At 37.0% G+C, this 13,846-nt stretch overlaps 2 protein-coding genes across 3 annotated transcripts; both read right to left on the bottom strand.

The window, feature by feature from the left end:
* Nucleotides 1–2,700: 2,700 nt before the first annotated feature.
* Nucleotides 2,701–13,369, bottom strand: LOC145213744 (melatonin receptor type 1B-B-like). Of its 2 annotated transcripts, XM_080082131.1 has the most exons (10): nucleotides 13,090–13,369; nucleotides 12,737–12,885; nucleotides 11,750–11,884; nucleotides 7,273–7,401; nucleotides 5,869–6,070; nucleotides 5,458–5,588; nucleotides 4,345–4,405; nucleotides 3,682–3,735; nucleotides 3,370–3,384; nucleotides 2,701–3,046 (listed from the first exon to the last, which is right to left on the bottom strand). In XM_080082131.1, the coding sequence occupies exons 1-10, from the start codon at nucleotides 13,312–13,314 to the stop codon at nucleotides 2,966–2,968; spliced, it is 1,182 nt and encodes a 393-aa protein (XP_079938257.1). In that variant the 5' UTR covers nucleotides 13,315–13,369; the 3' UTR covers nucleotides 2,701–2,965. The 2 variants fall into 2 exon arrangements, with proteins under 2 accessions (XP_079938257.1, XP_079938258.1); XM_080082132.1 differs by lacking the exon at nucleotides 3,370–3,384.
* On the bottom strand, nucleotides 8,868–10,752 carry LOC145213745 (uncharacterized). Its single transcript, XM_080082133.1, has one exon. It carries the CDS (start codon nucleotides 10,167–10,169, stop codon nucleotides 9,093–9,095), a length of 1,077 nt encoding a protein of 358 aa, XP_079938259.1. The 5' UTR covers nucleotides 10,170–10,752; the 3' UTR covers nucleotides 8,868–9,092.
* Nucleotides 13,370–13,846: the final 477 nt, after the last annotated feature.

Here is a 13,846-nt window from a genome sequence, read left to right as displayed (position 1 = left end):
GCTGCCGTATCGCATCAATTAGTTGTTTGCCTTCAAAAGTCGCCCGAGCCGGCAATGTTTTATCGCTTTAACGAACGTGCTTTTGCTTGGTTGGTGATTCCCGTCTACAGCTAGACACAGGTGTGTCATGATAGGATGTCCAAACACTGGTGCTTTCGAGCCGATTGTCACTTAATTGATACATTTGTTTGTTTAATTTGTTTCCGATTTGAGATATATGCACGTGCTGTGTTTTGCTCACTGTGTATTCATGCATAACATGTGCTCACTCCCTGCCTTTGAACATTTTAATGTTGTGAATTTTTTCCTAGTTTAGCGAAAGTTTAATCCTATTATGCCGCTATTATTGCATTTATCGCGTAAAAACGCTTGGAAAGCAAATTGTCAAAAAATTACCAAACAATTCTGTAGAAACGAAATTAGGCCCATAAATTTACTTTATTACAAAAGAAAAATTAAATATATACCAATCGATAAAACCCGAAAAATTATATGTATATATGCATCCCGGTATATATTACAAACGAGCTTTCTTTGGGTACTAAATATTGGGTACTAAATATATGCGGCTGGTGGTCATCGAGAGTCATAAACGGTTTAAGTTGCTACACCTAATACTCTAACCACTAAACCACCCGGTTTTAAGCCCTTTGCACCCCAATTAACGTAAGCGAATGACCCAACATCCCACAGGGGGGAAGACAAAACCAATTGCAACATAAACTCGTCTCGTTTACCAAAGGTCGCAGATCCTAATGTGATCATCCAATCATGTTTAGCCAAGTGGCATCGTCGTACTGGCTGTAATTTTGACCAACAGGTCGTGCCCTTGTCCTGTCAGTATATTAGTAATTTTGACGTTGCCGTCAAGTGATTAATGACTTGTCCACAAGCGGTTAGGGCCAGTGCAATGCTGGCTTATTAAGGATTTCTTCTCGTAAGTTTGAGAGCCGTCACCTGTGCTACTATTGTGAATCACGTTCGAGTTGAAGTACCTAATTTGCCTTGTGTGTAGTGAGCAATTAATAAGTCTATTTCATTATGACTTTCATTAGCGAATAAGTTTTGTGCCAACAGTAGCTAATTTTGTGGCGCCGTTGTGACAATACTTTGACTAATACTACTCGAAACACGTGACATAGACAGCCAATCAGATTCACAATCCGTTTTGCAAACCGGTTTTGTGCTGTATTTTGTGGCTTCTTTTTCATGTTAGCTTAAACTTACAACATAAACTATTGCATGATTGAGGTTTTCGCGTTGGTTTAATATAAGAGCTAATTTTAGTTTGAAATTTTTCAGAAGCATTTGTCCAGACACATTTAGCTAAGCAATAATCATGGATTAATGTATGTCGCATTGGGCCAACTAATCTGTAAAGTGTCTGTCGTCCTTATAAAATTTACGTTACAAGCTAAAAAAGGACAAAAATTATGGTCCAAGTGCAAAATGTTCTAAACATTGCGAAAAAAACAATGTAAACTTTTTGTTCGCATAGGTATGCCGAGATAATGGCAAGCAAAGATACGAGTGTTTTTCTTCTTTTTCTAGGAGTTTATCCCCAATTGCTTCTTTACTGTCCTCTAACGGGAAGTTGCCTTTCTCAAACGCGTCACCAGGTGGCCCTCACACCACACGAATGGCCTGACACAGTGCGAAAACGTGTGACTAGGGCAGGAACATGGCTGACTCATATACAGACATAAAAAAATTCATCAGGATTCGTCCTGGGTTCGAACCAGTGATGCACCAAAGTTTCGGTTGGCCGAAACATTTCGGCCAAATACGCTGTTTTCCGATGTTTCGGTTTTGGCCCAAAAATTCGGCCGAAACCGAACTTTTTGGTTGCATGGAATTAATGCGTAAACTATCATAACTATATGTTGCATCTATAAAGTACGAGTCACGTTGTCCGCAAAATATTAGAAGTTTAGTAAAGCTTTGTAAAAGTGAACTTGGTTTGTCATAATTGAATTCACTTGCATCAACAACACAAGGTTCAGTTGAAAACATCCATAAGAACGGGATTTTAGGTTCGGCCTGATTCGGCCGAAATTCCAGGAGGGTCCCAAAGCCGAATATTCGGTTTCGGCCCGAATCTTTTTAGGCTGGTTCAGTGCATCACTAGTTCGAACCCCGTGAAAAAAGAAAACGTGTAACCAGAGTCCGACGCCAAATACCTAATCCTATTAACTTACAATTAGAGTTATATTTTCATTAACAGTTTAAACTTGATATAACCTGGTAATGGAACGCGCATAAAACGGAATAAACATCGAAAGCAATGACAATTAAATTCAAAGAGACAGTGTGTGCAAAAAGATATTAACAAAAAGAAATTCAACAACAAAAAGAACACTAGGAACTGCAACAAAATAAAACGACACCAAACTTGACAATATCTAGAACTATATCAACAAAGTAAAAGGCCGCTCTGTCTTAACATCAAAACTTTAAACCGCCTGTTTTTATAATGCTTCTATTAACCAAGTTATAGTGCTTTCACCAGGCCAAACCTGTGCATCAGTGTTAAGCCCTCAACACGTAAATTGTGGAAACAAAATGTTTTCGACCAACACGAATATTTGAAATACTATGTTTGGCAAGTGTTACATTGTGAAAAATTGTAAGTAACACATTTATGGTAATCTACATAATAGGGCCATTTCAATGCTAAAAAACACAAAACGTGGTAACCTGTACATTGTGGTCTATTTTTTTATTCACTAAGGTACGAGTTACTGTTTAAAAGGCTTCTTCGCATAATTCTTCGCATATAAAATAAAAAAGTTATTTGAAACACAATTGGTGGTAACAAGACTTCAAACATTCCGCAACTACAGCGGGCATCTCCAAAACATAGGACGTTGCGGTAGATTAAGAGCTCCTCTCACTGCCAGGCACGTGATTCTGGCTACACCAATGACGTCATCCTTTGCGTTTAACTTGCATGGTCACGTGGCAGTTATTCTTTCGCCTTGGCCACCAAATTGCTCTCTATTTCCGCATGCTTTCGCGTAATCACTGGGGTGAAGCGTGTTGTTTCCTGAAAACAGTTGTTTTAGAGAATTAATGACGTCACAATTTGGGCAATGACGTCACTATGTTGGCAAATCTATCATCGTGTGTTTTTTTTACTTTGAGGCATGCATTTTACTGTAGCCCGAAATAGGGCAAAAATTTAATTCGCCTACTAAACATCTTCTGTTGAGAAGAAATCACATTTCGACGGTATATAAGAGTTTTTTTGCAACTTCCTAGCTTTAATGCACGAACCACACCACAGACAACACAAAAACACAAACGTGGAAGCTGTACGTTGACAGTTATTAGGTTTCCATGCATTTGTTAGCCACTACACCGAAATACCTGTTTTCTTTTTCTCTGTAATTTGTAACATGCGAAAATGTGAACAGGATTCGAAAATTTAAGATTAACAATACAAGGTAAAGATCAATCACTATTTTTTTGTTTTCTGTGCTTCCTATACAGTCGCACAAATGTAATCTAATTTTAATTGACCACTTGACCAACATATATATAACTTATATAAGTTTGCAACTTCAGTATTTCTGGAATTTGACACTAATAAGTGGTTGTCAAATTTAGTTGGATATTTGAGATAATACAAATCCTGGTATTCACAGCCTTATTATGAAATAGTATCAAGTATAACCCCACCTGTATTGAAGGGACCATCGAGTTTGAATTACCCAATCCGTTGCCAGCCGCCAACTGTAAAAAAACGATTTTAGATTTTTGAAAAAATATTTATTAAAGTAAATGATATGTTAGAATGGACTGGCTATTTTTTGCCACGAATCTGCGATATGTGGACATAATATACCTCTTACTACCGTAGTGCGAGGAAAAAGATGACCTTTACTTTTGCATCGTTATTTAAAGTACGCGGTTATGGAAATTAGAAAATTAGATAAATGAATGTATATATCAATTACTGCGCCGGTTTTCACATCGGGTTTGCCAAGCGTTTTTGCGCAAATTCCCGGAAGTCAGACATCGCGGACCTGCGTTCAATAAAATAAACAATGTGTGGTGCAAGTAAACTCATATAACGCATCAGTCATCATGACACTAATACCGTGTATTGGAGGCACAGAGTTGTTTTGCTTTAACAAATGCTTAGAGGTGATAATAGTCAATGACGTTTGCACTGTGTTTCTTATGCCAATCTTACATATTGCATTTTTTTATGAGCAGCCCGATAACAAACGCCTTACGGACCGGTATGTGTCGAATTATGTTTAAGATAGCGGAAACTGTGTTAACAAGAGTGGGTTTCTAACTAGTTTCACATCATTGGTTATTTGTGTTGGTACTTACAGGCCCCTTTCTTCTCCTGATCGTTGAGCCGAGACTGTTGTTTTCTGATGATTTGATCAATCTGTCGAAAAGTATCAAAATATTATTAGAAAGTCTTCTAACTAAATATAGCAACAAAGTGTACTTAGTTCCTCAATATGGAGACAGTTTTCAATTAAATTATGTGTTGCTTTGGAAGTTGAACGTATTTGCGCATAGTTTTAAAAGGTAAACTTTTTGTGCTTTGTCCACCCACTCATTCTAATGTAGAAAAGTAGCTAGCTAAATTTAACTATTATTGTCAACAAACCATGGTTCAATCTAATAAAAGCACGAAATTTCGAGTTAGAATGCTAATCGCATGCAGCATAACATATAATATACTTGAACTGGTATTTTTAGGTTAGTGCGTGTAGAAAAATTAAGCCTCGAATGAGTTCCAATCTTTACTATCCGTATCCAATCGTAATTGCCGAAACTTTTTGAAGCAAGTATCTGGTTATTGTCTGTCTTTAAATAGAAAACCTCAAAATATACGTTTTCGTGGTCCGGTCGTGCACTGATGAATATTGTTTATCCTGTTGAAGTATGTTTTTGAAATCACCAGTTCTTATCAAAACTGACGCTACGGGTAATAGCTTTTTCTGTAACAATTTACCACAAAAAAAGTGATTTTAGCGGCAACTAATTGTCAACCGCTGAACAATTAGCAATCGTTTTTGATGATAAGCACACCGTCGGTTGCTGTAGCCATACACTAAAAAAAATGGGTCAACAGTACCAAAAACTGTTGGATTTTTGTCAAGGAGGAATTTAGGTTTGTTTGTGGTGTCACCCAACAAATATTTTTTGGTAAATTACGCCCCAACAAACCAGCCTGTGGGTAAGTCCACCTAATGACATTTTTTGGTTGAACGTTTCTCTATTTTGGAGTATTTATGATCCTCGTTTTTTAATTAGGTACTAATTTTACGTTGTCATCACTCAGTAACTTCATTGCGGAAGTTAAACTTGCAAACTTTTATTAAAACACCACAATTAAAGTGGCACACACACAATGAAAGGTGCCAACCGTATTGCACGCCAAACTAATGCTTTAAAAGCCCAATACCATAAAAGCCAAACTTCTTTTACCTTTTCTTTAAACCAGAACAGCACACAATCCTGGATAAGAACGCCATGTATCCTTGTCTGTATACGGGGTTGGTCACTCCGTATATGATGAAGTTCATGCAGGAATTGGTCAAAGCGAGGTAACCACAAACCTGTAACAAATATGCGCAAATTTGAAACATAAATCTTAAGACTTAGTGTCATTTGTAATAACCAAACGGAAGTCACAGTTTTGAAAAGTCAACAAAAAACAGCCAATATAGTTATGTTAAGTATAGTTTATCAAAGAGTTGTCAAAATTTAGGGATCAATTTTAAATTGTATCTGATGAGAAGTAAATTAGAAAAAAATGTGCCTTGTTATATATTTGTTAAACATGATTTGTCAACGAGTTGTCGAAATGTCGAAAGAAGTAATTTAGAAAAAATGTACCTTATCTGCTACTGGATTTGAATTCGGCCCGAAAACTATACTCATAATTCCATAGGGTGTCCAGGACACAAGAAACACCACAGTCGTAATGAAGAGGGTTTTGAGAAGGTTTATATCACGTTGTACTGATTTTTGATACTGGTTCATGTTGCCCGCCGTCTTGCTGATATCTCGAACCCATTTGCCCTGTTCTCTTGCAGTGCTGAACACACAAAAAAAACATATATTTGTCAGGAAAAGTAATTGCTTGTGATTTGACTTTAGGCGGGATTATCACCAAGCCTGTGTGGTTCAGTTGGGGTTGTAAGTCCCGGAAAGGCTTCTGCTGTGAGTTCGAATCCCATCCCAGGTAGATTTTTCGGGAGTGCAACTTACAGTATTGGTGTGATGTCTAACAGACCTGGCGTAAAGTAATTTGTAGGGGCTGGCCCCAGTAATGAACACATGTTTGCCTTACTTCTACAAAAAAGGGAACTCCTTTTTACAAACGCTAGTTGTTGCGCAACTTACAACAGATGTAACACCTGCGTTTGTAACACCCAAAACACGTGATGTTTTAAGCTCACTTAACTTACGGCTTGGCCTAAAAAACTAAACGACCCAGATGAATACGTCTCATCATGTCGACCGGTGTTGTTGTAGCAACAAAACGCTCAAGTGCCACTACACTTTGTGGTTTACCGGTATCGGAAATAGCATTTTCGGTTGGTCACGGTGGCGTGAATTTTGTGCGCTTTGCATTTGAAAAATGTGTTTATAATACAATCTCGATTTTGGAAACTGCGTGTTATACAAGGCCGATGATTTAATTACTGTTAACAGTTGGTTAAGCGGTGCTTTTTAACCTTACAATTCACCAGGCTATGTTTTGCCCCAGCATATTTTTTTGCATCCTCACGAAACATTTATGTTCATAAAACAGAAAACAAATGAAAAACATTTTTGTGTTTCGTAAGGCGGCTGCGGCATCCCGTAAAATTTCACGGACTCATTTAAGACTGCATGCTCGGTGAATACTTGGTTTAGAGCTATCCAGTTATAATCATCTTTGACACTTTTGTAATTCTTATTCCAACGCACAAGTGTTATAGCTTTTATTCAGGTGATAAAAAATTACCATTGCCTAACCTTCTATTGGTAACCAGCTGACTATAAACATTATAGAACATATAATTTTTTTAGTTTGTAGAATTAGAGTAGAAACGAAGTCTTAGCAATCAAACACTAAACATGTTGACAAAAACATCTGTAAATTGACAATAAACTCCTATTTACCGTTTAGCTATGTTTATTGTACAAAATTGATTTTTAGTGCAATTTCATTCGTCTTTTTGGACGAATTTTATGCTTTAAAACCTGACATAGTCACGTATTTGTTGTTAACATACACACAGCCGTACTTACTTGTAAAGTTTAACATAGCAGACGATCAGGCCGCAGAGGGGAACAAATATTGCGAAGAAAACGGCGAATATTGAATAGGAGATTGACACTTCATCCGACCATGTACACACTTGCATTTTCCTGTCGTACCTGAAAAGCAATTATATAACTTGCCTAATCATTTGTGGGATATAACACCTTGCCTGCTAAGCCGATCAATGGTTATCTAATTGTGTTTTTGCAACGGAGTTGTAAGTCGGGCCGGGATATTCGGGTTCAGGGTCAAGTTTGGACAAACTGGCTTGATTTGGGCTTGACTTTACACTCATTTGTGCCGCAATGGTTACCAACATTCAGACCTAAGACGGGCTGCTTAGTTAAAAACAGATTCGGCCGACAACACTGGTTTGAAAGGCTACGGGTTCTAATCCAATATTATGTGTATTTTTTTTAAATTGGAACCGTTAAATAGCAGTTATAACATTTTTTATGAGTGGGTTGCTTTAGCTTGTCTGTTACGACTGTGTTGTCTGTATATAGCGGCAAAGTGGCACAAAAATAGTATCCAAACTGGAAACATCTTGCGTAACGCTGAATGGGGACCCCCAACGGTGGAACGCGCCGTTAACGCAACTGCAGTGTACGTATAGGCCTAAGCCTTCAATGATATTGTAATAAAAAACCAAGCCCTATTCGGAGAGCACACAAATATTATTTGACCTTGAGTGTGCTAATCTAAGAAAAACCGCGCGGCCAAACTGAATTTATTCCAGTGGTAAAGACGAGATAAACAATAAATGCTGTAAGTTTCTAATATTATGGGCGCAGTTGCAATGTCATGGGTTTTGTTGACTTATGTAACCTTGCTAGTGTGTGCAGCATGTCTGGCATATATATTATTTATGACTACGACTGCAATGGTTTATCTTGTATGTGTCTATCAATCTACTTCATGCACCAGTTGTTAAAGGTGGTTGTATGCATAGTGCTTGTCCGATATATTCGAAAACATATTTTTTAAACCGGCTGTTTTTACTGTCCTTCACTAAATAAATTACTTTAGTTTTCTGGGAATTCGATTACTTTGCTTGAATTACTTTCGAATGTTAGCAGATGTCGTATGACGCAATGTTAATGTATGTGCGTTAAAACGACGTATCACTTGATAACGTTTGGAAAAATTTGTAAAAATTGGGGAAGGACTAAATTATGCAGTAGTATGGAAAATTCAGGACTTTCGGTTCTTATGCAATAAGTTGGGTTCAGCTGGAGTTCATAAAATCCTTACATTAATTTTGTTTCGGTTTTGAATGAACGACTATAGGAGATTTAACCTTTATGTTGTGTAGGACTGTAGGTGATTTATTTGACAAACTTCTATTGACACGCTTAGGAAACCATAATAAAGTACAATTATTAAAGCTTAGTTTTTATTTTTGCAAAGTTTGCAAATTAGTTTATTTTTTTCAAAATTCTTATTTAGGGGAAAGCGGGGTATAATGGGACACTTAAGCGGAAACCGTCGTAGCTTCGTTAACACTGGTAATATTGAACCCAAACTTACCTGACAGGTAGTTTAATCTATCTCCTACAGAAACCAACCCAAATAGCCAAGCTTTACTTTACAAACAACAAGTTATTTTAAATTTCCCAAGGGTCCATTTTTTCCCATTTTGCCCCATGGGTGGGGTAAAATGAGGTTTTGTCAAACTGCACTAAAACGAAAAAGAACAAAACACACAAAATAGCAACAAATTGTTTTTTGCATTTAAAAACAAAGTATTTGCGAAAAACAACAACAAATCCAACCAATGAACACTTTTTTTCAGTAACAGGCCTAATCACTGACATAAATCGCAAATATAGCGAATACACCTTTCACACTCATCAACTCCAGCACACGAGTAATGTGCCCACCTATGACAGATACAGCAACAAATCCATCCTTCTGTAGAAGTGGAATATAATTCCTCACAAAATAAGCAGGCTGCATCTTCTTCCTGATCAACTTTCACATTGTTTGCAGCTTTTTTATACTTCAAAGACTTCTTGCAGTGTTTTCCTTTTTTAGGTTGTTTTTCTTTGTTTGGTGTTTGTAACTTCAGCTTTGACAGGTAAGGGGAGCTAGTTAAAATACTTGTTGAACCTCTCTTTCTTTTTTTTCTAATAGTTGTTTGTTTGACTTTTGGAATTGGCATCACATCACAAATAGATTGGGCAAATGACAAATCAAGATTTGATGTAGTATCAGTGATACTGGCCGCATTGTCCATGTTTGGCTCAGCATTTAGCACTAGGTTATTTGAAGGCAGATCTTCTAGAGGTGTTGTGACTGAAGGAGTGGTTATCGTAGATGGGATAATATCAGTGGTTGTCGAGGGGGCATAATCTGCCTCATCGAAGACATTTTCATTTACTGGCCAAATACCGGTTGTTTTGAATCCATTAATAGCAGTACGCATAGTTGCTGCTTGCAAAAATGCCTCACTGACCAGCTTTGCTATTTGAAAAGCAGATACTACTCTACCCGGATTGCTTCTTAACCACTGTTTGACCATTTGAGCATAATAAGTGCTCAGTGGCTTCATAAAGCTCACATCAAGAGGCTGCAGCCGATGAGTGCAATGCGGTGGAAAACAAAGCATTATGACTCCATTGTTCTTAGCCAAATCAATAACGTCAATGTTCATCGTATGTGTGGAATGACCATCAAGTAATAACAAAACTTTAGAGTTCAGTGAAGCATGACTAAATATAATAAATTTTTTCATCCATTCAACAAATAGATCTGACTGCATCCATCCTGAGGGGTGGCATGTTGCCCATGCCCCAGACATTGCACCATCCATAAGCTCTGGTTTCATCCGCTTTCTGGGGAATATAAACATGGGTGGCATGTACTTTCCATCTGCGCACATGCATAATTCCAAGGTAATGGTTTGGCCTCTTTCTGCTGATGTTAATGTACCGACTTGGCGTTTACCTTTAATTGAAATTATTTTGGATAGGGACTTTGGTACGCTTGTTACACCTGTTTCATCACAATTATAAATTGAACCAGCCGTTAACTGATTTTCTTCAATAACTTTAACTAACAATGCAAAAAATTTGCCCACAACTACTTTGTTGAAACCAGCAGCACGAGCAGCAGATGTAGCTTCAGGTTTACGAACAGAGAGGCTTTGGTGTCTTTTTAAAAATCCTCGAAGCCAATCTTTGCCGGCTAAGCCAGTGTTTTGATTAAATTTGTTTTCTATGTTGTTTCTTTTAGCAACTTGAAATGCTAGTCCACGAAGTTCTTTTGGAGTAAGACCAAACAGTGATGCTTCCAAAATTTTGACATATTTAACCAATTGCTTTTCTTGTACAACAGAAAAAATTGGTCTGTATCTTCCAAGTTCTGCAAAATTTTAGTATTGGTAACATTTAAAAAACACAGTGACAGTGAAAAGTAACCTAACATTAATCGGTAAATGCAGCTGATATACTGAAAAATCTGGGATAGTATGTCTAGATCTAAATATCATGATCTGTTACAGTCATACCTTTCCTGCATGCTGTATTTAATGTCTGGCTTTTTCGGAACCATGACACCCTTCTTTCAAGTGTACTTTTTGGAATATGGAAACTTTCTGATGCTTCTCTGTAGCTCATATGTTTGTTTGTCACCTCTAATACTGCTGATTGCATGGCTTGCTTGGACCAGTTTTGCCTATTAGTTTTTCTTTTATATATTCTTGCCATGGTGGTTGTCTAATAAAAATACGAACTGCAATAGCTTACATTTAAATAAAAAATAATACAATTTCCAAATCCTAAACCAATTCTTTGTTTCTCAACTGTTTAGCAGCTAGCCAGCTATGCTATACCAATAAAAATACTACATTGCTTGCCATTGTAATAGCCGAAAACAATAAATATGGGTTAGTTGTATTGCAATACCACAGTGGGGTAAAATGAAGTGGGGTACTTCATTTTGCCCCCCGCCTGTACTGAACAGAAAAAGCTTTCACAAAAAATATTAGTAACTGGAAAACTTTTTGATTCATTACCAATTATTTTGTCTCAGCACTAACCAGTCCAAAATAAAGAATTTTTATTTCTAAACTGTGTATGTCTTGGGAAAAAAAGGATCAAACTTATGTCACTCATTTTAAGAAACAGGCTATTTTTAATTTTTTTGCTCCAAACTTTTTAAAGAACCGCCTAAATCAAAATCTTTCTTTGACAAGATTGATACTCAAAATGGCCGCCTAAACACAGATTCGGCGCACGGTGGCGTAAGTAGGTCGCCTAAAAACGGTCAACTTCATTTTACCTCACCACCTCATTTTACCCCGCTCTCCCCCCTACTAAACATTTTTTGTTTTTTTACAAACTTTCCAATTTTTTAGAACAACAAGCATTATATTTTCCCTGTTATTTTTTACCAAAATATATTACTTGCTATTTTTTAGAATTCAACTGCTCCCCGAGTAAAAATAAAAATTCGACTTACCCGACAGCGCTCCATCCAGCGACAGTGGGAACAGTTAGGAGGACCGCGTAAAACCACGTGGCAAAAACCAAGAGACGAATTCGGGTTTTTGAGAAGACCTTCGGATATTGGTGATGGTGAACAATAGCAACATACCTAAAAACAGGTAACTCTTAGATTTTGGTAGTAGATATTGATACATTTTTGGGTTTGTTGTATTTTGTGTAGGCACTGGGAGTTAATATGCAATAAGTTTATCTAAACTTGCTATGAAACTAGATTAAGATTTTTCGACACGACTTTTTATGCTTACATGCCACGCTAAAGCCTTGAAGGTAATTGATAGTTGCATGGTTAAACGTGCCTAACGGTTTGCAACAAGAGCAAAACAAGAATCAAAGATTGAAAAAGTCAAAATAAAGCCGTAATACACACAACTAAAACGTAGGTATTAAGCTATATATTTTCGAAACTTATGACCGCGTGTGGCCCGCGCAACGAATGCACTCAAGTATTTATACATTCTTTTTTGTAGTGACAAAGCCCCGGGTTGTATCGAGTTTTAATTCTAACATTGCGTGTTGGGTGTTTGTCTTTACAATCGAGCAAGGCCTAGCATTTTCTTACTCTTAAAAATTGATTGTACATATGTACTCAACTAACATAAACCACATCACACCAGGCCCATTAATAGCAGCATATACCACATTAAGCCGGGCTCCCAAGCATTCCCAAGCGGCAAAGCATATATGCTAGGCTAGAAAATCTAATCCCAGACACGAGTACATGTTCATAGTTGTTAACTTGCGCAACGTTCAAACAGTCCGATTAAAACATAGATTCATTATCTTTCTAGCGCGCAGAAAATCCTGATTTTCTAAGCCAGTATTTTCAACCCCGAGTGGACACGAAAGAGTCCGCAAAAGGTTTTTGTGAGTTCGCCATTGTTTTGAGGCATAAATATTCTGACACTGAAAAAGTTAGGGAAACACTGGTATTATAGCTTACCTGTTTGCGGCAATAGCGAATAAGTTGCTGAGCGAAACGGTGCACAAGACTGTAACGAGAAAACCCACAACCTGACAACTAGTTTCGGTAAAAATATTTCCTTTTTGAAACACTGCTGCGATAACCGACGGAATTGCGAAACCGGTAACCTGCAAAAACGAAAATAAAACCACTTAAAGAATAATCAAAAAGTGCTGCATTTTTTAAGCTTTTAAATTTTTCTCGTACAATGAAAGATTTGGCATTCTTAATTCTTTTAGAATAAGGAACTTAAATTCTTGGTAACTTTCCGCACAAATTTTACCCTAATTAAAACACACGAGTAAGATCTGACAAATAACGACAAAACTTACCAACAAATCGGCGAATGCGAGGTTTACCAGAAACATGTTTCCATATTTATTAATCCGTCTCAGTAGTACAATAGAGAATATGAGCACAAGGTTGCCTACCGTGCCGACCACGGACACGAGGCTTAAATATACGACTTCCACTATAACCAACTCCAACGGTTGATCACAGAAGGGACTGACTGTTGTGTCGCATGCAAGGCTTGTATTTGTAACAGTTGCGTTCATATTTATGTTTCTTATCAACAATAATTGACTAAATTGACCTCTGCGAATAAAACAAAGGTTATAATTTTGGATTATACAACAAAAAAGATGTGAACCCCGTAGATTTAATTTAATTCCTTTCTTCTGGAAAAGTATATCACACTGCAAAAAATCTTGCATTTGTAACATTTAGGCTCACATTTACGTTTCATATTGACATTTATTACCTTAATATTCTACTGCAAAAATATAGATACATCATTTGGTTAAGTCAGCTACAGTATAGGTGGTAGATCCCATTATCACATTACTACATTGTACAACGTACAAAATGGTATTTGTAACAGTTATTTTCATATTCGCGTTTCTCGACAATAATTGTATTATCCCTGTGTAAACAATGCAGAAAGTTTAAAAAAATCTCTTCAAATTTTTAAAAGCGTATATATTTTAAGTATTACACTACAAAAAACATATAAAACATCTCAACATTATTGTTATTAATTCCCAACCGCAGTTTCAATAAAGAACGAGTTCAATGAACACGCCGTCA

Source organism: Phallusia mammillata, chromosome 2 (genome assembly GCF_965637545.1).
Source record: "Phallusia mammillata chromosome 2, kaPhaMamm4.hap1.1, whole genome shotgun sequence".
Classification (NCBI taxonomy): domain Eukaryota; kingdom Metazoa; phylum Chordata; class Ascidiacea; order Phlebobranchia; family Ascidiidae; genus Phallusia; species Phallusia mammillata.
This window is presented reverse-complemented; position numbering and strand designations above follow the sequence as displayed.

Excerpts from the sequence above, each read along its gene's own strand:
- LOC145213745 (XM_080082133.1), bottom strand. The coding sequence starts at position 10,169 with ATGTGCGCAGATGGAAAGTACATGCCACCCATGTTTATATTCCCCAGA.
- LOC145213744 (XM_080082131.1), bottom strand. The coding sequence starts at position 13,314 with ATGAACGCAACTGTTACAAATACAAGCCTTGCATGCGACACAACAGTC. Across the intron at positions 4,406-5,457 it reads TGTTCTGGTTTAAAGAAAAG|ATTGATCAAATCATCAGAAA; the intron begins GTAAAAGAAGTT and ends ACTTTTCGACAG. Across the intron at positions 3,736-4,344 it reads TCAGGAGAAGAAAGGGGCCT|TTGGCGGCTGGCAACGGATT; the intron begins GTAAGTACCAAC and ends GTTTTTTTACAG.